The sequence below is a fragment of the Pleurodeles waltl genome, chromosome 5 (assembly GCF_031143425.1).
Source record: "Pleurodeles waltl isolate 20211129_DDA chromosome 5, aPleWal1.hap1.20221129, whole genome shotgun sequence".
In the NCBI taxonomy this organism is placed as follows: domain Eukaryota; kingdom Metazoa; phylum Chordata; class Amphibia; order Caudata; family Salamandridae; genus Pleurodeles; species Pleurodeles waltl.
In genome coordinates this window covers 1,752,276,562-1,752,298,929 of record NC_090444.1, presented here as the reverse complement: position 1 = coordinate 1,752,298,929, position 22,368 = coordinate 1,752,276,562, and the positions used below count along the sequence as shown (strand labels likewise).

The window sequence follows — 22,368 nt, the reverse complement described above, 5'->3', positions numbered from 1 at the left end:
TGTGCCTGCCTGCAGCGACGGGAGCAAGACGCGGAGAAGGTAAGTGTTTTTTTTATTTAATAAATTGAACGTTTTTATTACTCTTGTGCGCCGCCCCTCACCTTCCACGCCCCGCGAGCTGCTCCTGGTCAGCAGGGAGACAATATGAAAGCTGTACTACAGGGCAGGGCAGGGCAGTTTAAAGTAGAAGTGTCCTGGCAGAACAAAATGAGGTCAATAGTCAAACAGAAGATCAAGATGGAGTTAGCAAATTTAGAAGCACACCACAAAAGATGCTGTCGCAGAAAACTTGGAGAATGATACTGGCGGGATGCGCTCAGATTTGCACTTTAAACCTACAAAGATCACCATATGCACAGCTAAATTCCAACAGAAGTATACTTTAAGTAAGGATAAACCAGGCAGACTACTTAGTGTCAAGGAAATGAACACACTTGGAGGTCTATTCACTACATTTTCTGAGAAGGAGAGAGCAGTACAGCGCCACACATGGCACACTCCTGCTCACTCCCTATCACTGGAACGCAATCAGGCTGACGAGCACCACGCACATACCTTTGCACATTAGTTGATTGTGCAAGACTAGTATAGGTTTTGAACTAGAAGGGTTACCTTGGAGTACAAAATAATATGCTTAGACTAACTTTACAACTTTTCCTACTTTATATGTGTGCTGTATAGTGCAGTACACGTGTAAGGTTGGAAAAGGAAGGAGGAATAAAAGCATTTCACCTTGACAGCACCAATTTCAAAAGGGTGTTATTTTTTATGCAAAACTCTGTCTACTTTTTTTAGTAGATAGGGTTTTGTGTGAGAAACCATGGGTGCTTGCATGAAAATGCCCTTGTATCAGTAATGGACAATCCCCTTGGCGCTTAGCAATATAAAGCAGCCATAGAGGCTGCTTTGCGCGACTTTCCAGTGAATTTCCTGAAAATTTGAAAAAAATGAGTTTGCATCACTTTTGTGACCCAAACAGGGTGAAAAATCTTAGTAAATATACCCCTGATTCTCACCTGCTGTCATCGCAAAAGATGACTTGTTACAGGTCCAATTTAGATAGATGGGGCGCAAGGCACATTGGCGCTGGATCATGAAATAATATGCGCTCCCTAAATTCCATATGGTGACTGGAAAGGTGTCCCCGCAGTCTAACTTGCATATATTTTCTCTCCGATGCATTCCTTGAATTAACCCTTCTAATATTGAATACAGTGACAGTAACATTCCATGTTTCCAACCAAGCTGCAGGAACATGTCATAGGAAGAGATGTGGATTTTCCCAATCCATGATGGTGGCCATCTCTATGTGAGATTTGGCATTTGTATGAGAACAAACGTGAAATGGTTAGTGGTGAACATTTCTGAACTATTAGATCATTACGATGTTTAAAATAAAGATATTTGCTTCCCAATTGTTGCTTTCCATCTGCTCACATCTCCTCCTGCTTGAAGGGAGTTTCTTGTACAATCAGTTTGATCAGTATTTATGTGTTCTTCACTCCAAGGTTTGGAATATTTTTGTCAATGTTGGTTTTTGCCCAGAAATTACTCACCAGTATTTGAGAAGATATGAATGTGTATACAAGGGCAATATTGCATTTTGAATCCTATTTGAACAATTCTTGTTGAGTTGAACTGCATTTGGTTGAGAAATTAACAAACATTTTCACATAAAAGACTCTCAACTAAGTTATTAGATGTATCATACCGCAAGCTGCATTTGATAATGTTTTACTATCTGGCAGTTTCAGTGACATAGATATAGATGTTAAATGCATGTCACATTAATACTATAAAGAGGTTTAGAATCTATGTTAGCCATTGTGTTATGTGATACAGGAGAATTACAACCCGCATAAAGAACAGGCAGCTGGCGAGTACTGTGTGACTCTAAAATGGATATCATTTTGCAATCCTATCCTAACGGTAGTTAATCCCATAAGATTGCTGAGTTAATGTTGCCTTTGTGTACTTCTTACAGGAACAGAGATATATGAACCACAAGCTAGAGGAAACGAGGGCTCTACAGTATATAGCATGAGTGCTTCGTCTTAATCGCATTTCCCCTAGTGTCCGTAGGCGTGGGTTATGCTAGCCTCCTCAGAGAAGAAGGTGGGCGGGATGGAGCAGCATCCCGCGACACCACCCACAGTGGACCGCTAGCCTGATACCTAGCGTATAAGCTCAGGGCAGCAGTGGTTCAGTCAAGGGTGGACTACCTGAAAACACAGGGTGGATTGATCGGGCAAGATGAAAGTGACATAGGTGAAGAGTTTAGGAGATATAATGAAACACTATACTCTAGAGTACCGATGGAGGTGTGAGGCTTCTGATCCTACATAAAGGACCCCCAGTTGTCAAAAATCTCACTGACCCTACAGGAAACCTGGGAAGCTCCCATAACACTGGAAGAAATTCTGGGAGCCACAGTCAAGCTAAAGAGCAATAAAGATTGAGTACCAGATGGATATTTGGCCATCTTCCACAAGCCCTTAGAGGAGCTCCTTGCTTTGAAGGTGGCTGTCATCGTCCATCGTGCTGTCTACGTGTGAGCCCTCTGTTACAGCTGTCCCGAAGACAGGCAGGTACATCTATGTGTAATATTTTCAAAAACATCCTGACTTGCTGTTCACAGCGTTGTTATAGTATTTTTTAACTGCATTTTTATTTCATAGTACATCGCTTGCTTGTCAAAGCTGCTTTTTATATTAGGAAAAGCCCAATATCCATCACAACGGCAACTCTAACTCAGCGAAAAGAATTCTACCGAAGAACTATGGGCCATATGTAGCAAAGGTTTTTACCCATTCTGTGTCTATGGGAAAAAGTGTTCGTACATATGGCCCTATATTCCTCGTCTTCCACATGCAACTTTGGTTTCCCCCCTCCGAAAGAGTCTTCACAATTGGTTCATTCATTTTTGCTGCTTCTCTGTTAGATACTATTTTATGTAATACAAAGTGGATTGTTCCACTTTTCTGTCTCCAGAACTAGGATTCTCAAAAACAATCCCTTAGAGTCATGAACAGAGATGGCCCAAGGTTACCGCCATCTTTTCTCAGAATGACTGCTGTTGTCGCTTATTCCTACAGCCTCATCCAGATAGTCTGGTCAGCTTGGTTGTTCTTCACACACTTTAGCTGTGCGTACAACCCACAGCGCCGGACTGCTCTATTCACATAGAACAGAATACTAAGGCTCTGGAGAAGAAATCGGCGATTGTTGGGGGATCTGTGACTTTAAAGCTTGAAGAACACAATTTAAGTCAAAATACTGGAGCCATTTCTTAAACGAGCCCCTGGGCACTCCCCGTGTCTCACAAGGAGGTGGTGAATGCCTTCCAGACAGAGCCCTAGGCAATATAAATGCTTATCATGGATTTATGAAGAACTAGATGACACCTCTTGAGCTGTTATGTTCAAGTGCCTACTGCTGTTTAAGACACTTTGCTATACTTGTGCTCTCTTTGGTGTATAAACTACCTCACATCAGAGGTTTTATGGTATTGCTGTGGTGACTGGAAAGGGGTCTTCGCAGTCTGATGTGCATATATTTTCTTAAAATGTTTTATCACTTCCTTATAATTGTTAGTTACTTTAAAAAAAACTATTTTATTATTTATTTCACCTTAACTACGTTTAGATTGACCACCTCCCTTCACTTTTCATGAGACCTTTCTGAAGACTAAGGGGCATATTTATACTCTGCTTGCTCTGTTTTAGCGTAACTTATTTTGACGCTAAAACGGCGCAAACCTAATGCCATCTTTATACTTTGACGCTAGACACGTCCAGCGTCAAAATATAGGGCTTAGCGCCATATTGTGGATGCGACAAACTACCTTGCGCTAATTAGATGCAAGGTAGATGTTCCTGTCCACAATATGACTCTAACCCCCTGTTGCCATATCTATTCTCCGGCGCAGAGACCACATGCATGGAGTAGGCAGGCCCAGATAATGGCGCTAAGCCTGCTTAGTGCCAATATCTAACGACTGGGTCAGACCAGACGTTAGGGGACCTGTGGACCCATTTCCATGGTGAAACACCACAGAATGAGCCCACAGATGCCATCCTCAATCCCCAGGAACACCCCTGACCACACCAGAGAGACTCCACAGGACTAGGGACCTCATCCTAGGTAAGTATAGGTAAGTATTCTTATATATTTTTAGGTGTGTCATTGGGGGCTCCTGAAATGGGGCCCCCTGCCTGGCACCGGGTTTAATGTCCTTGCCCAGGAGACACTGGTCCCCTGTGCAGGCCATGGTGGTCGCCATGACTCCTGTCTATACATAGACAGGAGTTATGTTTGTGGCAGCTTGTGCGTCAGAGAATGACGCTAGGCTGGTTAGCAGCATAAATTTTGCCGCTAACCAGCCTAACGTCATTTCTGACCCACTAGCGCCATACTCCCTGCTAGCCATTCCTTTGCGCCATCTTGCGTCATTGTATAAATATGGCATTAAGGTGGCCCTAAGGAATGGCGTTAGTCAACGTTAATATTTTTTTTGCTGAAGTTTTGCAGCAAAAAACATAAATATGGGCCTAAGGGATATACTTACAAGCCCCTTGCACCACACTAGCGTAATTTTTTTTACACTGATGTGGCGTTAAGGAAGCAATTTCCCTGTGACATATTTACAAAGAGGCGCAGTGGATGCAGAGGACCTCTCTAAACCAATAAGTCATCACAGAGAAAGGACAAGGAATGTAGTCAAGTTCCAGATCCAACTAATTCAAAAATCAACAATATTTTGAAAAAACGGCCCTCACCCACAAATTGTGGCATGCTTCATCATAGATATTCTTTCTGTTGTTCGTCTGTGGTCCTTGTACCATAATTGTTGGTCTTGTCTTTCGTGCTTATATGTTCCCCCACTCTTACTGCTCCACTCCAAAGGGAATTTATATTTTTTGGGTGTGTTAGCAGGGCCCTCTGATGACCATTCCTTGTTCTTTCTGTGTGATGAATTAAAGTGACGCTGCCATTGTTTTCAATGAGCTTCCCTTGACTTTGCAGGATTAGCGCCATAACTTTTGGCGCTATTCCTGCAAAGCGTCACAATAGCAACAACATTTTTGTCACTATTGTCCTAATATGCACCATGGAGCCGTATTGTAAACACAGCACACACATGGTGTGGTTAGGGGGGAGCAGGGCGATGCAAGAAAAGTGTCACATCAGGACTGATGCGCCACTTTCTTGTAAATATGCCCCAAAATGCATTAACCACTTTCTCAGATACCAAGCTTTAATATTTTAAACTTTTGTTGTGACTATTCTTAAACACTGTATTCTAAATATGCTTTTATCAACCCACTGCCAGAAGGATTTGTTACTTCTAAAAATCAGATACACACAACCTGACCTGCCACCCTACAAAAAATGTCGCTGTGTGAGGAGGGGACAGGGCTGTGTAAGGGGCGGGCCCTCATGCCTACAGCTGCCAAATTCCCCCTCCCCCAGAAGGATCCTCTGTCTTCTTTTCCTACTCATACTTTCTTCCACATCCTCAACTTGTGCGCTTGAAGCCCCTCACTTTCTACTTTGCAAACTAGAGACTTCAGAATGCAGTTGCCATCCAGGTCGTTTAACCTACACATTGGGACTTACATCACTCTAGCTCTTATACCGTAAGACTAGCTGCCAGATTACTAGCACCGGAATAACAACGTTCATTGCACACTGAAGAGTACGAATTGGAGCACACTTCCTCCAATCTAAACTCAGCAACTATCACTAAACAAGGCCATTAGGCTCTAGCTGTGCCCATCTGTTGATCATCCCTTCTTTAAAAATATTGCTAACCAGCAGAAGCTATCTCTCTGTCCATATGTAAGGTCTGAAACTCAAACTCTTCAGGCTTAAGAAGACTCAAAAACAATTTATCATCTATCAATACAAGTCCTCTTTGTTTGCTTCAAAATAAAATTGCCAGCCTTTTTTCAAATATTTTCTTTATTTTTACAGCATAAATGATGTACCATTCATGTAGTATTTGTTAAGTGCGCTGAGGACAAACTTTATAAATTAAACAATAAAACAAGGGTGTTGATCCAACAGTATGTCGAGTTAAGTGCGGAAACAGTTTGGGAATAATTCGGTTTTTGGTCCACAAGTCAGACCAGCAGTGAGGCTTCTGTGTTTGTAAAATGAGGTTAACAGATGCCTCCATGTCAGTAGGGATGCCAGGTTCCAGTCCAGGTTGCCTGTGAACTGACCACTGTAATCTGTTTCAACTGAGGCAAGGCAGAACTACAAGCCCCAGAATGCAGTGAGCTATTACATTCTTGATCAGGACTAGGACATGGTGGTCCCAGTCACAAGGAGTCATCTGGTAACCTTGCTGTATTGTGATCTTACTTGGTACCGTGCACTGTAATGTGTTCTTAGTTGGACTGACACTAACATTATGAATAACAAGATCGACCTCCCCATAACCCTGTATGACGTAACATTCAGAAAACCCAGAGCTGTAAACTCTTCGGGAAGCAGGCTTCATGTGCATTCTATCTTTGTCCTATCTGCAGACACTACCAACAAGAACACACACTTGAGCCAGTGCTGGGGTGGCACTTAGATGCAATATGCCCTAATTATTTCTTGCCGCCTCATGCCGGTTTTAGAGGGGATGTATTATTCCACCTGGTCAGGTCCTCTCCTAGGTTACCCCTAGAAAGGTGAACTTGTGTCTTCCTTCTCCTTGCATTTCGTTTTTAATTCCATCCTGTCCAAGTATGGAAACACTGAGGTGCATAAAAACAAAAACGTTTCTAAATAAATACTACACACCAATCTTGGTTACAATTATTTTCCTGCATTTTAAAAGGCAAGCGGATCTTTTGTAAGGCACATTAATGCAGTACATGTGTGAATCAACGAATGCATGCAATCATATATGTTTACAGCATCTAACAACACGTGGGGGGGATTCAAAGAATTATCAGGTTATACAATGAAGACGAGGCGGATACAAATATCGACCCTAGATAATACTATGTGTAGTGGGAGTGGAGATTAGCGTTGGCACTCCATCAATCCTAGAGAGCCCGGATCCTGGCTCTACTTGTTTGTAGATGCCTGAATGAAACACAGTCCTCATCCTATGGCGACTACCTCACCCCATAACATTACACAGTTTCCGGTATAGGACTTTTGTGTGCCAACATAATGCATTCTGGATGTTGAAGTCTGATAGCAATTATTTGTGACTGAAAGATTCAGAACTGAAAACTGAGTTTGGAAGGACACGAATGACCAAGGATAAACCTGCAACGCCTTTTTTTTCTAAATGAGCAGTCAGTCACTTCAGAAGGGTAAAATACAATCCTGCAGTCACAGGTTTTCCCTGACCCTTGTCTCTGATAAACTTTCAAAAAACATTACGAACCCAGGCTATGAACACACCAGACAAGGCCGGACTGGCCGTACCGGGCATCGGGTGGTTCCCCGGGTGGGGCTGGATGGGAAGGGACCGTTTTTGTTACTGGGAGGCCGGTTTTGTAGCAGTGCAGACGTTTTAAAAGCACTGCAGTGTTCCTTGTATATCCAACAGCCTTCAGGCAACAATAAGAGTGCCAAGATAACGCTGGTGATTAACGTACCTTCTGGAGAGAGATGGCAGCTTTGTCTAGTGGCAGACTCTTTGTCTAGTGGCATTGATAAATGTAGGGTAGAGTAGAGGGCTAATATGCCTACTGCAAAGAAAGTGTACCACACAGATCACAGAACAGTTTTTTCTGTACATAGCCCGTGGGATACTGCTTTTGTCACATTGATCCTTTTGTTACTGTGCAGTTCATAAATTACAATCATAATCTAGCACCGTGAGCTATGAACTGCCATCAAATCGCCGCATGCAAATGTTTTTTCCCAGTCTTTCATTATCCAATTTTTGCCAAAAAGGGTTTGCTTGGGTAGAAACAAATTCTTATTAGTAAAGTCAGTCCTAACCACTGAATCCTGAGTTTATGCTTCCCCAGACCAAGCACTCTTAAAGAACACCTACTAGCATGGATGACGTGAATCCTACAACCTGCAGCCCCCTTTGTCTTCTGTAAAATTTTCAATACACTGATTTACACATGTATGATTCATTGTATGTGTGTGATGTAAAGTGCTCCGACACCATAAACTAGTAAGAGAGGCGCTATAAAACAAATGAAATACATGTGAGAGAGGGGCTATGGAGAGATGAGAGGCACTTTTGGAGGGTGATGGTGAATAAATCATTGAAGAACCTCAGTAAAAATGCTCTATTCCGGTGCACTGTAAGGTCATCATTACTATGCTTTAAAAACGAATAAAACTAAATATATAATGAAAATGTGTTGTAGAATGCACCATCCTTGTAATTTTCACAAAGTTTCTTTGGGTAAGAACACCACCAAACCCCCTCCTAGTAGTCAGGCTCGCCGGCTGCCCTCGCTCACTATGCACCCTATGGGGCTGGTCTGACAAAACCTGCCAGGGCTGCTTTGGGTTCCCAATCCGGCCTGACTCCAAATAATCATTAGGGATTCTAATACCATTTATCAGGAAGACTGCAGCCCTCAGAAAAGGAGCTGGCAACAGGGGCGTCAGAGTGGCGCAGTTACCTCAATACCAGATGGAGAGCTCGGCTGGTCAGTCCCTCTAGCTGGTGTACCTCCTTGTTTGTCTACATTCACTGCCATTCTGGTAACAACCATTTTGCTCCATATGGAAGGAGCCATTTTGCAGCTTCTGTTAGCAGCCATTTTGAAGTTTCTGCAAGGGACTGAGCGATCAGTCAGCCCCCTTTCTTAGTTAAATGTACTCATATTAAGGCACTTTTATTTTGTTTCTGCTGGCATGAGTTCTGCCATTCATTTTATTTTGCCATATTTGTTGTGACTGACAGCATGATGGGACAGGCTTATTCAAACGTCACTGCAGGAAGAGAATATCATTATAACACAACTGGATGCATAAGGCGTTTTTAAGAGAAAAAAACAGATTGCTTTGTTTTTTATTCCGAGAACTAATATAATGGTGTAGGTAAAAAGTGTAAATAAATAATAGAAAAAAACTAAAGTGTGACTAACTAGAGTGTTTGCCAACACTTTTCTCTGAGAGTGTGTATTACTCTTGGCAGTTCAGGAGTAAGTCAAACTTATGCTTAGGGTACAACATAACTACTGACAAAAGTGCATAGTGGCTTGAGTATATGGGCTCTTAAGCCAAGAACTGGATGCAATTGTGACATAGCAGATAAACTGCAAAATATATTATTACAAAATCCACAATGCAAGGAGTTCAGAACGAGAGAAATGTCTATTAGAGCCCAGACCTACACCTGCAAATCAAGAAGGCTGACCTGGAGAAGCTCAGATCATGTGTGTGCTTTTGAATTTCAGTTATGGCCTTCTAAGGAGTGGTGGGGGCAGAGGTTTCCATGCATAAAAGACTGTTACTGAACAATTATTGGAGCATTATGCAGTGAAAATACAACTGCTCAAACTGGCCTTGCTACAATCTTCTGAGGAGTTTGAAAGTGAGTGAAATTGGTATCAGGTGGCATTCCAAGAAAATGTGAAGAAATGTGTTACCAGGTGAACAACTATGATGGCTAGTGGGCACCAACTGTAGGTGCTATTTGACCAAGGAGTGGATGCAGTTCTGATCAAGCATTCTAATTACAAAATATAAACCCCCAAAGTCGAGAGAGGGGGAGAAGCAACTGAAATAAATAAATACATCTAAGTTATGATGGCTGCTATAATAGAAAGCACCCACATGATGTGTATTTGTTCCTCAGCTTCGTGAATCAGGCCCCTGATTTTGCGTAATGCACATAATTGTGAACAAAACCCTAACCTGAAGAATCTAACTCTGGTGAACCCCACTGGATGAGTTGGTTTTGTCAAAATTTTAGATGATTAAAGCCAATTTCCTTGGAATCAAATAATTTTCACCCTCTTATTTCATGGTGGAAGACGCTAGTCCAACTCCCAGGCGCGCCTTTTTCTCGTCTCCCTCTTTCTACTTCCTTCACTTCTTTTGTCCTCCTCCGTCAGGCATCATTTTGTTGTTTGTTCACGTGGTGGCTGACCCATGCCCTTGAACCACTCTGCAGTCTAACTCCTCACCTTCTTCTCTCCTCCCACTCCCTATCCCACCTATTTTAGTTTTATTTTCCTCACTGCTCCTTTCCTTCCTCTTGTAACTTATTTTACTTCTCCTTCCCCTTTAACTCTTTTCTGCTGCCCTCTTCTTAGTTCTACATCTCACCTCCTTACTCCTGTCTGGCCTCCTCCATTATTGCTAGATATGTTTATGTTGTGATAAACGACCTATTTTAATTTAAGGGTTTTCTAGCATTCCCTTCATATTTTTCCATTAGACTTTCAATTCCTATTTTTTGGGAACTGTGAAGTTTTGGTGCCTATCTTAAACCCAGACTTGGACTTCAATACAAAATCCTTTTTTTTTTTTTTTCCTTTATTGTAGAGCTATTTTTAGTCTCGAAAATGGAACTGGTCATTTTGGAATTTTATCAAGTTGAAGACTTGTCAGTTGGGCCTCAACAGAATGGGTTTCTCTGACGTAAAATTTGTAAGAATGACGTACTCCCCTTGTAGGTAGATTTAGATTGCACAGTGCTATGCCATGTGGTGCCTCTTTCCAAAGAAACTCTCTAAAGTGAAGGACCAATATCTTAAGTCCCAGATAGTGCTTTGTTTATAGATTAAGAAGTGTATTTACATATTTACACCATTACTGAAATAGTGTCTCTCGTGATAAGCGGGATAAGTGTTCCTAAAAGATGAGAGACAAGACTATAGAGTCCCTGCTCCAGAGAAATCAAGCAGGTGTGCAGCCCCCGAAAGCTCCAAGTCTGCCTCTTTGGGATTTGCCAAGTCATTGGCAGTCTTTCATCGCTAATGTATGCTACAGATCCCTCTCTCGCTCTTCCCACTGGCACCGAGGTGAGCAGAGATGGTTCATAGCAGGAGGGGATCCTGGCACTACCTGCACCAGCGCAGACTTGCTGAGTCACTTCATTGACATTTTACTGGTGGTGGTAGAGCACCTTTGAAAATTGCCCCAATGTAAATTCCCGGTAGCCAGTTTTAATGGTTCATATGAGCTACAGTAGCAGTATCCTGGTGTAACTGGCTATTTATACCTAATCCTGCCCATTGGTTCAAATGGTATTTGTTTTAAGCAGCGACATTTACGTAGATGAACTGGACGTGCCTGGGCAGCTCGCGGTAGGAAAATTCTGCACTTTGGTTGGGATCCCTTATGCATCTAAACTGAGCAATTTCTGTGTGTTTTTCGCATAATGTTCTACCGCTGTGTAAATATGCACTGAACCGGCATTGTGCATGTAGATGATCATTGGCCAAAGTGCCATTCAATTCATAAGCCCAAACCATGGGCCGATTCCCAAAGACATGTGAGAGTACATGAAAGGGTTATCCTTTACGACTCTTTTACATACTCTTACATGTGAATACACCCCAAAACATTTTTAATAGAAATAAAATGCGATAACTGGGTCAAACTCATGGACAATTACCACTACTAATAATGACTGTGTACTTTTACTAACTAATAGGGATTTGGATGTTTCGGGCTGATTCACAAAGGCATGTAGGACTGCTTCCTGTACTCATAAATGCTTCTGAGAATTGACTCCTGTATGTGCAAAGTTTCAAGTGCCTCCAGGTTTAGCTTATCATTCGCAATACAGTGCGGCTACCGGTCAGCAGGCATATTCCACAGTGCTGCACTGCTTTCAACAAGGCAACAGGGTGTAAATATCTCATAAGTAGAAAAAACTAAATAACAATTGGTTACTTTGTGGTCTTTTTTTTAACTGGCTTCATCTGAACGGTGTAAGACTTGGATTAGAATTCAAACAGTTCTCCTATTGGCCTTTCCTACTCAGTCGCTCCATAATCTTGTAGCGCAGGTAAAATGCTGTTGCGGTGCTGAGCAGGACGAGCACAAAAAATAAGGTGCAGTCAGCGTAGGTTGAGGCCTCGGTGTGCCTCCCTAGGAAAGATGCTTGCCTGTGTTGGTAATCCAGGAGCACGGCCTCCAGTTGCGAAAGGGTGCAGAGTCCTAAGAACACATGGAAGATCTGATGGCCATGCCCTACAATGTCACAGGCGCCCGGGAAAAATTTCTCGGGCACAGGGCAGGAAAAAAAATATGCCCCAATGAGAAAGAAGATGATCTGCAAAATGTGGTACTGCAGGGCTTCTTCGGTGCAACCAACCTGCTGGCAGATAATGAAACGATGAATCACAGGACTAATGTCTAGTATATAGGCCACGCCAGCAGGCGTGACCTGGCATAACTTCCTCATAACGGGATAAGGCCGCTGGTAGCGATATTTGGCGTAGCAGCAACCCACGCAGGACAACCAACCAAGGAGGGCAGCCCCTGGTAGAAAGAAAAAAGCAACCTTGTCATACCAGAGTTGGTCAACGCTGTAGTAGAAATGGACCAAGGCGCTCCCATATTGGTAAGCGCTAACACCGACATAGTCCAGGAAGTAGAATGTGTAGTGTGCCAGTTCTGACTTGGATTGCAGCAGGTGGGCTAAGGTGCTGCAGGTGAGGTAGGTGAGAGTGGCCAGCACGTATATAAACAGTGGCATTGATATAAATCCCATACTAAACGCCTCCGATCCCAGAAATATTTTAAACCTCAGAAGAACAGTAAATGCTGCTACCAAGTGGGTCCAGACATTGACAGACTCGTTGTGCTTCTGAAATAGACTGAGGAAGTAGTAGCGCCACTCCTGGTCCACTGGGCGGTACCCTGCCTCAATATATGGTTCCCGGAGAAGGCGGGGCACGTCATTTTCTTTGACGGTGGCGGGCATCTTGGGAAGGCCCTCTTCCAAAAGCTGGGGAAGCCGACGCAGCTGCTGGCCACTGATGGGCAAAGTGCTGATTCTTTCAAGGATGGCAGTCGTCATGGTGCCTAAAAAGCATAGGCAGTTCAGTCCAAAAACCGTGAAAGCAAGCCTGTAGTGCAGGAAGAGAAAACAAATTTTAAGTTTACAACTTTTGTGGTGACATTCAAACTTAGAAAACCATTATGAAGTCCTATATACCAGGGCTAAAGGAGTCTACAGGAGTTTTGTTTTTAAACTTGGACTTATATTATGGTGGCCCTGAAGATCCTACAAATGATGTAAGGGATACAGTACTGTCTACAGTGCATTACAAGGATATTGTACGTCACTGGAGAAGTTCCATGACCGTATAGAGGAATGACGCGGAAGGCTGAAATACTTCATAAGGTAGGGGAACTCAGTGACCATTGTATTTGTTCTCAGTCATAACATTTCATTTACGTATATTTACAGAACTGGGGGCCAGATGTAGCAAAATGCTAATTTGCGACTTGCAAATTGCGAGTCCCTGCGACTCGCAATTTGCAAGTTGCAAATTGGTATGCAGTACGGTGTCTCAGACACCGTCTGCGACTCGCTATGGGGTCGCAATGACCCACCTCATTAATATTCATGAGGTGGGTCGCTAATTGCGGCCCCATAGCGAGTCTAGGCACTTGCAAACATGGAGGCCTGCTGTCGTCAGCAGACCTCCATGTTCGTGACTGCTTTAAATAAAGCAGTTTTTTTTTTTTTAAGTGTAGCCCGTTTTCCTTAAAGGAAAACGAGCTGCACTTAAAAAAAAAACGAAACCTTTAGTTTTGGTTTTTTTTCAGGGCAGGTAGTGGTCCCTCGGACCACTACCTACCCTGAAAAAATATTTGTGGGTCCATTCACAAAGTGGAAGGGGTCCCATGGGGACCCCTTCCAATTTGCGAGTGGGTTACCATCCACTTGAAGTGGATGGTATCTGCGACACCATGCAAATGGTATTGCATACCACTCAGAATCGCAAATAGGAAGGGAACACCCTTTCCTATTTGCGATTCTGAAATGCATATTGCGAGTCGGTACCGACTCGCAATATGCATTTCTGCATTGGGAAACGCGAATAGCGTGTCGCAAACGGCAATTTTTGCCGTTTGCGACTCGCTATTTGTTTCCTGCATCTGGCCTTTAAATACATCTCCTGCTATTTGTCGGTCCCAATCAATGAAAATAACAAACAAGCTTTGGCAATGCCAATAGGTCTCGCTAATCTGCTTTGGCAATTCCGTGGCAATGGTGTACAGGGCTGGGGGGAATGGTGAATAACAGAATGGAGAAAAAAAGCTCTAACACGCATGGGGGTGTGGATACGTTAAACATTTTTTACAAGCTATGACGCGGCCAGCATTAGCAAAGCAAAGTATAAGTTGAGTTTCAGACTGCTTTTCATGACTATACCCCTTTTTTGTTGTCCACCATGATCCCCAATTGATGGGTTTGCAGACTATGGTTTGCCCTATTCTCGCACTGATGCCAGATAGCCTTGGCTAGCTTTTTAGTAGGAAATATAGGACTTCAACAGGAGCTGAGACAGGGACCAATGATGATGTGAGGGAGACTGAGCGGAGACACACATAACATTATAAAAGAGTATCCGCTTTAAGTGGACAGTACATAATATGATAGCTGAGAAGCTGTGCACATTCCAATGGTAGAAGCGTTAGAAGTTGCCAAACTTCCCAGAGGACACAATATAACCTAAGAGCGCTTTCAGCTTCATTGGGGCGGAAAGGAGCTGTATAAATGCTAATACTGTATAAAAGCTTAGGCCCATATTTATATTTTTTTAGAGCCGCATTTGCGTCATTTTATGACGCAAAAGCGGTGCAAACTTGCAAAATACAATTGTATTTTGTAAGTTTGCGCCGTTTTTGCATCAAAAAGTGGCGCAAATGCGGCGCTAAAAAAGTATAGATATGGGCCTTAGTGCGACAAGTACACTTCAATTACAATGCTCAAGGGACAACATAGATACCAAAGCCCGAAGGGAAAAAAATTTAATTTAGGGGCGAGCGGCACGCCCTGGTTCACCCAACCTAGCACCTACCATGCTCACTCACCTCTGCCTACACAGGATCTGAGCCTGAAGCTGTTCCTCAGGAAATTGGCAATCTGCGCCATAACCCTGTGCCTCGCAGAGCCTGGCCCGCTTCACCAGTGACCCGCTCCGCACTGAACAAAGGTGCTCAGGTGTGAGGAAGTGGTGCACGCTGCCGCCTTTCAGCTGACTCTGTCACCTCAGAGCTGCGCGCACCACTTCTACGTCAGAGGGGTTTGCGCTGTTTTCATTTTCTCTTCACCTTTCAGGACATCCCCTGGGATTCCCTGCTTGGAGCCAGTGGTGAGGGTGCCCGGGGACTGCATTTCAACAGCAGTGTGCGTGGCTCTAAGTAGTCCCATTCAGCACCCTATGCCTCAGGTCCAAGAACCGACAAAACAGCCTGAGCGTTTGCAAGTGCTACCAAGTTAAATAAAAGTGTAATTCACATCGGCGCACCTGTCCACACTTGCCTCAAAACTGCAAGTGAACTTAGACGTTTAAAACTAGTGCACCTCCTCATCAGAGATTCTACTTCCAGGTCAAAAGTGTCCAGGAAGACACAACAGACTGCACTAACAGTAAACTTTTGAAGCCTAGAGCTTTGATCAATTGCACAGAAAACAAGTAAGGGTCTGAGAGGGTGTGGCACAATGTACACAGTTGCTGAACTTGGGACTAGGGAACTGGGTTCGAGTCTTGGCATCATCTCTCCCTGTTCCTACATAACATAAGGGGAGGAGAACAAATAAAATTAAACAATGGTAATGTAAACCAAATACAGAAGGGAAAGAAAATTAAAAATAAATGCTGATCTGTACTGGCAATGAAAATTACAAATGCCGATTGATATGTACTGAAGCCCACATCAAAGAAAACAAGCAGGCACGCAGAAGCGAGGAGAGAAGTGCGTGATGTGTTGGGAGCGCTAATAAACACAACCTTCCTGAAACCGGAACAGAGGCAAAAGAAAAAAGTAGTGCACTGCAACTAACATAAATGGCAAGAAACGAACTGATCCATGTAACAGGGCCAGTCTCTAGGGTGGAACAAAACAGCCAAAAGGCATGGCAGATGTAAGCTATTCATCAAATAAACAACAGGAATTTCGAAAGGCAGACGCTTGAACCAATGATAAGCGATGGGCGTGGGCAAAGCCCACAGAGTAGATAACAGCATGTCTTGTTTGACACGGGGACCAGAGAGTAAGATTTTGCTCTCCGGACACGCTACTCCGTGTCCTGCTGTTACGATTTAGATCGCGGTCAGATGGTGTATACACACACACCCCTCTTGTTTAAACGCGGGAGTTTATGGCAGCTCCCATTACTTGATCAATATCAATTGGGACCTTAAGGGATAGCATTTTTTGAATTACTTCTGCACCGTCATTAGTATTGAATAAATTATTTTCCGAGCCCTGAGGAAGTCAATGAGATTACCTTCTCATAAGACGAAACACGTGTTGGCTGTTTGTCTGTTCACCAATACATGAGAATCACACCACAAGAATAAATTGGATTTATGATAATACTTCCCGGTCTTCAGTGCATTTGATTGCTTGGAAAAGGACCATACTATATCCTAACACTGACTTTTTCTTCACAAGTGCCTTGGCGTCTATTTGTATTTGCATGCGCTGCCTAGGCTCGACCTACAAATGATGTGGAATGCTTAAATTAATCTTAATTTCTGGCAATTTGAGTAAGTTCCCTTATATATCATCGTTTTTGCTCCTGCACGTCGGCGGGAAAGGATGGAGGTATCCTCCAAAGCTCTCCTCTGTCTGTCCACTTGTGTCAATCCACCTTCCTGCCTTGCAAAATCTAGGACATTTGCTCACACCTTCAAGCCAACTACTGGTTTACCACTACAGTGTTAAGATCCACTGTCTTTTCGTTGCTCTCTAATACCGGTCCTATTTCCTTGCTACCCATCCTCCTTACTTTATTCACAATGTACTACTTCCATTCACTTATGAGTCTGTAAAGGGCATTCGCCTGAAACTGCTCAAATATCAGTCTACAACTTCTTAGCTGAAGATTACCATCTCAACCTGTCTACCATGTTTTTCTTCTTTTAGATTCCATAATCTTACTTCTTTATCCACCTCTGGGAATTAAAAAAAGGTCTTTGCTCACATCTTTCTCATTCTTTTTAAGTTTCTTGAAAGTTTCTCTTTCCCTTCATAGTCACTCTTCTGCGGGGTTCCTCCAGGCACCATCGTAGGTGTCCTACAATGGTTTATGTGGGGCTCATTTGTACTTCATTGAACTTTCATTTCTTCGTTCGTTCTCCAATGCACTACAGTTTAAGCTCTCTGGTAGCCGACCTGTTCTTCTTATTAAGATGGCGTCTTACTTCTCCATCCTCATCCTGCCCAAGTTAGAAATGTATTTCAATCCACACTTCTGCCATTCAAATATCTTTCCATTCTGTGATATTTAAAAGGCTACTTATGGACCTCAACTAAAGCAATGAAAGCGTATTCCTCCAATCAGTCATCCGATCATGACAATTATAGCTATGTTACGTTATGCTAATGGTATTTGTAAAGCGCAAACAAGCAGGAGCTTCTTGGCGCTATAGAGGACAATACCACAACCTATTCAGTTGAGGTGGGTGAGCCAACAAATTAACAGGGAGAGCCGAGCAAGAGCTGAGCCAAAAGTCTGGCTCGGCACTTAAAACCCGTGCCCTGAAAATGTTTCCTATGTCACTCGTACAACAAATATCATGTAAATAGGATAACGTCTCAAAATTCAAAAAAGTGTATTGCCTTAACATATGGAAGCTTTGACAATAAGTGCACTGCACTGAGAAGTACTGATTAAAAGTGATATGTTTTAATATGCATCATTAGTGAACTAAGAAACATGATAGTTGCCAATTAAACCCTGTACCTGCCCCGATTTCTATAGAGCAACATTATAGTCTATTAAATCAAACACAATAGGTGTTAGTACAACTGGTATTCTCAACTCACATATTTAAAAGTGCTTTTATACACGATAATGAAAAATGAGGACTTTTGGTAAATGTCAGCACCTGTTTCAGAGGGCCACGGGGCACGCAAGGGCTACTGGGCCCAACTATGGTGCGGTTAAGGCCTTCTACTCCTCATATACTGGGGCCCGGGCTACTATGGGTCCTGAGCAACTGGGGAAAGTACTTCTTCTGCACTTGACTCTCAGTGATAGAGCACTCAAGGGTCCCCCAGGGGAGATGTAGATACAGGTCATTGAACACGTTTCATAACTTAATATGCAAAGAGTGCACACAATAAATCAATGTCCTGTCCAATACTTGCTTAACTAATAAAGGAAGCATTTTATTTCTAACTCTACACATGCAAAGGTATACAACATTCAGAAGCAATAACACAATCCTCTTTAGGGCGGGGCACTAGTAATTATTAGGCCGATCCTGGTCCCACCCTCCTTACGTGTAGCTTGCTTGGGGTAATTACCCTTTCATTTGTGTCCACATCCACAGAATGCAAACTATTAGGCCGCACTCAAGATTTTTCCCTCTGACTCTTTAGGAATTAGTCAAAAGTGTCTATGGTGCCATAGTACTGTTAGCTGCAAGTTCCCTGGGGCTCCAGGGCCCTGGTTTTAGTCATGTTGTGGCATTGTTCAGTGGTGCAGTGGGTGCCTTCTCTTCAGACGCTCCCATGTCTGGAACCTGCATGACGAAGTCAGGCCAGCGCGCACACTCTTCTTGTCGAGCCTGGTGGTCTTTTTTCCAGTGATAGGAGCTGCTCCTGCCTGGCGGCCACAAAAAGTAAGTTGCTTTTCCCCCTAGTGGGGGAATGCTGGTGTGATCCTCTTGTTCCCGAAGGGGATCCAACGAGGGTGTGATGTCCTCTGCAGCATCTCGGTGAACCTCGGGGATTCTGTCAGGTGCAGATCACAATGTACAGACTCGACCTGCTGGTCACAGCAACACTCTTTTAGGCCGGGCAATGACCCAAACCATAGGCCAAAGTAGTACTGGCAGCATCTACTGGCATACATGCGGCGCAGTGGTAATCACGTTCTGGGTGCACACTCTCCTTATGCGATCACCCTCACTACGGTGGCCCCTTCTGGCGTACAGAGTTGCAGATCTCGGTAGACACAAGTCCTGCACACCTAGCCCAAACTAGCCCAAACTCCGTTCACCGTTGACGCCCTCTGCTGGATCACGGTGGCATGGCAGTGCAGCTTGGTGCTTGCCACTTAGGGCGTCTGATACAACTCATAAGAATGCGGCCCCCTCCTGGCATATGAGGGCCATGGAACCGATACTGCACATGGGTAAGGCCAGATCGGTGCATAGCTTCACACCTTGCTCAAGGAATCCTCATGCAGGGCCTCGCTCCCTCCTAAGGCAGGCGTTAAAATGATGCTGAATCAAAAAAAGGTACACACGGTTCCAAAAAACGCCAGAAGGTTTCTTTCACACTCAATGGTTCAGCATTTGATGGGAACCAAAAAATGATCGAAGCAAGAGACCAATTATATCGAGTAACACAGGGGATCCTGTGTTTACTTCCCTCTTTTTACTATTCTCGATTGTGAGAATTAGTACTTTATTTATATGGGGAGTGTAGGCATTAATCTACTGTATCCCTGCGTATTGTTTTTAATCATGCCAGAGGTTCCAGCATTAGAATAAACTTGCATAACTGTTACCTCTAGTCATTTTTAATTATCCTTACACCAATCCTTCATAAAAACCTTTTTTTGACCGGTTGTACATCACTTCAAAACGATCTCCGGCAAAGAGCCCCTGTGTGAGGCCCGTCAGGCACTGCAGTGCCGGCCTGACGAGGAGCTTGGCCCTATGATGAAGCATGTCACCGGAAGGTGAGTGAGGGCTCTTGCTTCGATCATTTTTTGGTTCCCATCAAATGCTGAACCATTGAGTGTGAAAGAAACCTTCTGGCGTTTTTTGGAACCGTGTGTACCTTTTTTTGATTCATTATCTGTTGGGAGCCTTTACACACGGGACCAGGAGTATTTTCTCCGAATCTCCCACTTTTGCCCCTCCATTTTGTGTTTTTTTTGTTAAAATGATGCTCCAATTGTTTTTAATGGGCCTCCTCTCACTTTGCAGGATTAGCATCAAAGTTTTTGGCGCTATTCCTGCCAAGTGCCAAACTAGCGTCAACCTTTTTTGACACTGGTTCCCTAACATGCACCATGGTGCGCCATATCATAAATACAGCGCATACATGGTGGCGTTAGGGGGTGCAATGGGGCGCAAAAAAAGTGGCGCATCAAGACATGACACGCCACTTTTCATAAATATGCCCCTAAATGTGATTTTTGGTCTGGATCTTAAAGGTTTTGTTGGGGTTCTGCTTCTTCGGACGTGGACACTTCTCTCTTTCTTCTTTCTTATATAAAATGTCTGCCACAGCAGACACGTCTCCACAGCTGAGTGACAAGAGCTTACACCTGGATGTCAGTCACAGCAATATGTGCATCAAAAGTTTAATCTGAGGCTCCCAGCCCTACTCTTTATGATTCCCTTATAAGCCCCATCCCTTCCCGAGGTGCATCCAGGCCCCTTCCTGGTGATCTATCACTGAATCAAAGTGCAACCTCCTTAAGTGCAGAGGAAGTCTCTCTCTTCCCTCCACTGTGTGTCCCCCCCATCTCCCAGCTCACACGAATGCAGCATTCCACAAATATGCCTTGGGTGGGGATTCCTCTCCTCCTCATGTTTTCACTAGGCAGGCCTGGGATTCCGGAAATGGAAATCAGGGTCCTCCACGTAATGTATCATTGCAGGCACACTCACTCACTGTACATTCCGAGCACAATTTAGGTCCAGCACAGTTACTTATGTGCCTTCTATGCCACACATTGAGGCCCTCATTATGAGCCTGGCGGCCCTTGGACTGCCAGACTTGCAGTGGCGGTTGGACCGCTGCCAATGCAGCAGTCCGTCCTCCACATTATGACCATGGCGAGCGCGCCATGGTCTGACCGCCGACACTGCCACTTTGTTCGCCAGCCGACGGCCTGTGGAGAAAGTAGCCTCTTTCTAGCATGGTTCCCCCCTTTTTGGCCTGTTTGTCAGTGCTTGTCATTGTGGTTTTACTGTCTCACTGGGATCCTGCTAGTCAGGACCCCAGTGCTCATAGCTTGTGGCCTACATGTCAGTTTGTTTTACTGTTTTGTCAGTATGTTTGACTGTGTCACTGGAGTCCTGCTAACGAGAACTCCAGTGTTTATGCTCTCTCTGATTCCAAATTTGTCCTTACGTACTGGTAACCCAGTATTCCACTCCAAATTGGCATTCTGGACCCCCGTAATAAGTCCCTAGTACATGGTACCAAGGTACCCAGGGCATTGGGGTTCCAGGAAATCCTTATGGGCTGCGGCATTTCTTTTGCCACTGATAAGGAGCTCATACAAACACTTCTTCAGGACTGCCATTGTAGCCTGAGTGAAATAGTGTAAGCACTATTTCACGGCCATTTTCAATGCACCAGGTCACTTATACGTCACCTATATGTCTAACCTTCAGACCCTGGAGGCTAGGTGCCTAGTACCTGTGTAATGGCACCCCTGCACTAGCAGAGGTGCCCCCACATTGTCCAGGCCCATTTTCCTGGACTTCGTGAGTGCGGGATGCCATTATAAGTGTGCACTACATATAGGTCAACACATATATGTAGCTTCACAATGGTAACTCCGAATATGGCCATGTGAGGTGTCTAGGATTGAGAAATTGTATCCCTAATCTGATTCTGGTATGGGGGGGGTGCAAATCCATGCACCCTGCGGGCTCCACCATTGATCCCCAGTACTGCCATACCAGTCTTCTGAGGTTTGCACTGCAGCCCCAGCTGCTGCCACCTCACAGACAGGCTTCTGCCCTCCTGAGGCTTGAGCAGCATAACAAGGCATTTCCTTTAGGAGAGGGGTGTTACACCCTCTTCCTTTGGAAATAGGTATTACAGGCATGGGAGGGGTATCCTCCCAGAGCCTCTGGAAATGCTGTGAAGGGCACAGATGGTGCCCTCCTTGCATAATCCAGTCTACACTGGTTCAGGGACCCCCAGTCCCTGCTCTGGCGCGAAACTGGACAAAGAAGAGGGGAGTGACCATTCCCCTGTCCATCTCCACCCCAGGGGTGGTGCCCATAGCTCTTCCAGAGTGTCCCTGGGTTCTGCCATCATACTTTCAGGATGGTCCGGGAACTCTGGGAGCATCTGAGTGGCCAGTGCCAGCAGGTGACATCAGAGACCCCTCCTGATAGGTGCTTACCTGGTTAGGTGACCAATCCACCTCTCAGGGCTATTTAGGGTCTCTCCTCTGGGTGTGTCCTCAGATTCGGTTTTGCCTCTGTAACATCAGCTCCTGCCAGCAACTGCAAGAGTTTGCAGGTTGTGCACACT

The 22,368-nt window shown here is 44.2% G+C and overlaps 1 protein-coding gene across 4 annotated transcripts in view; it reads right to left on the bottom strand.

Annotated features, from left to right (window-relative positions):
- Positions 1-5,927: 5,927 nt before the first annotated feature.
- The window catches only part of PAQR8 (progestin and adipoQ receptor family member 8), a 163,658-nt gene continuing 147,217 nt past the window's right edge, over positions 5,928-22,368 (bottom strand). For all 4 annotated transcript variants that reach the window (XM_069236141.1, XM_069236140.1, XM_069236142.1 and 1 more), the window contains one exon: positions 5,928-13,013. In XM_069236141.1, coding sequence (XP_069092242.1) covers positions 11,903-12,964 — 1,062 coding nt within the window. In that variant the 5' untranslated portion in view covers positions 12,965-13,013 and the 3' untranslated portion in view covers positions 5,928-11,902. The remainder of the gene's footprint in view (positions 13,014-22,368) is intronic.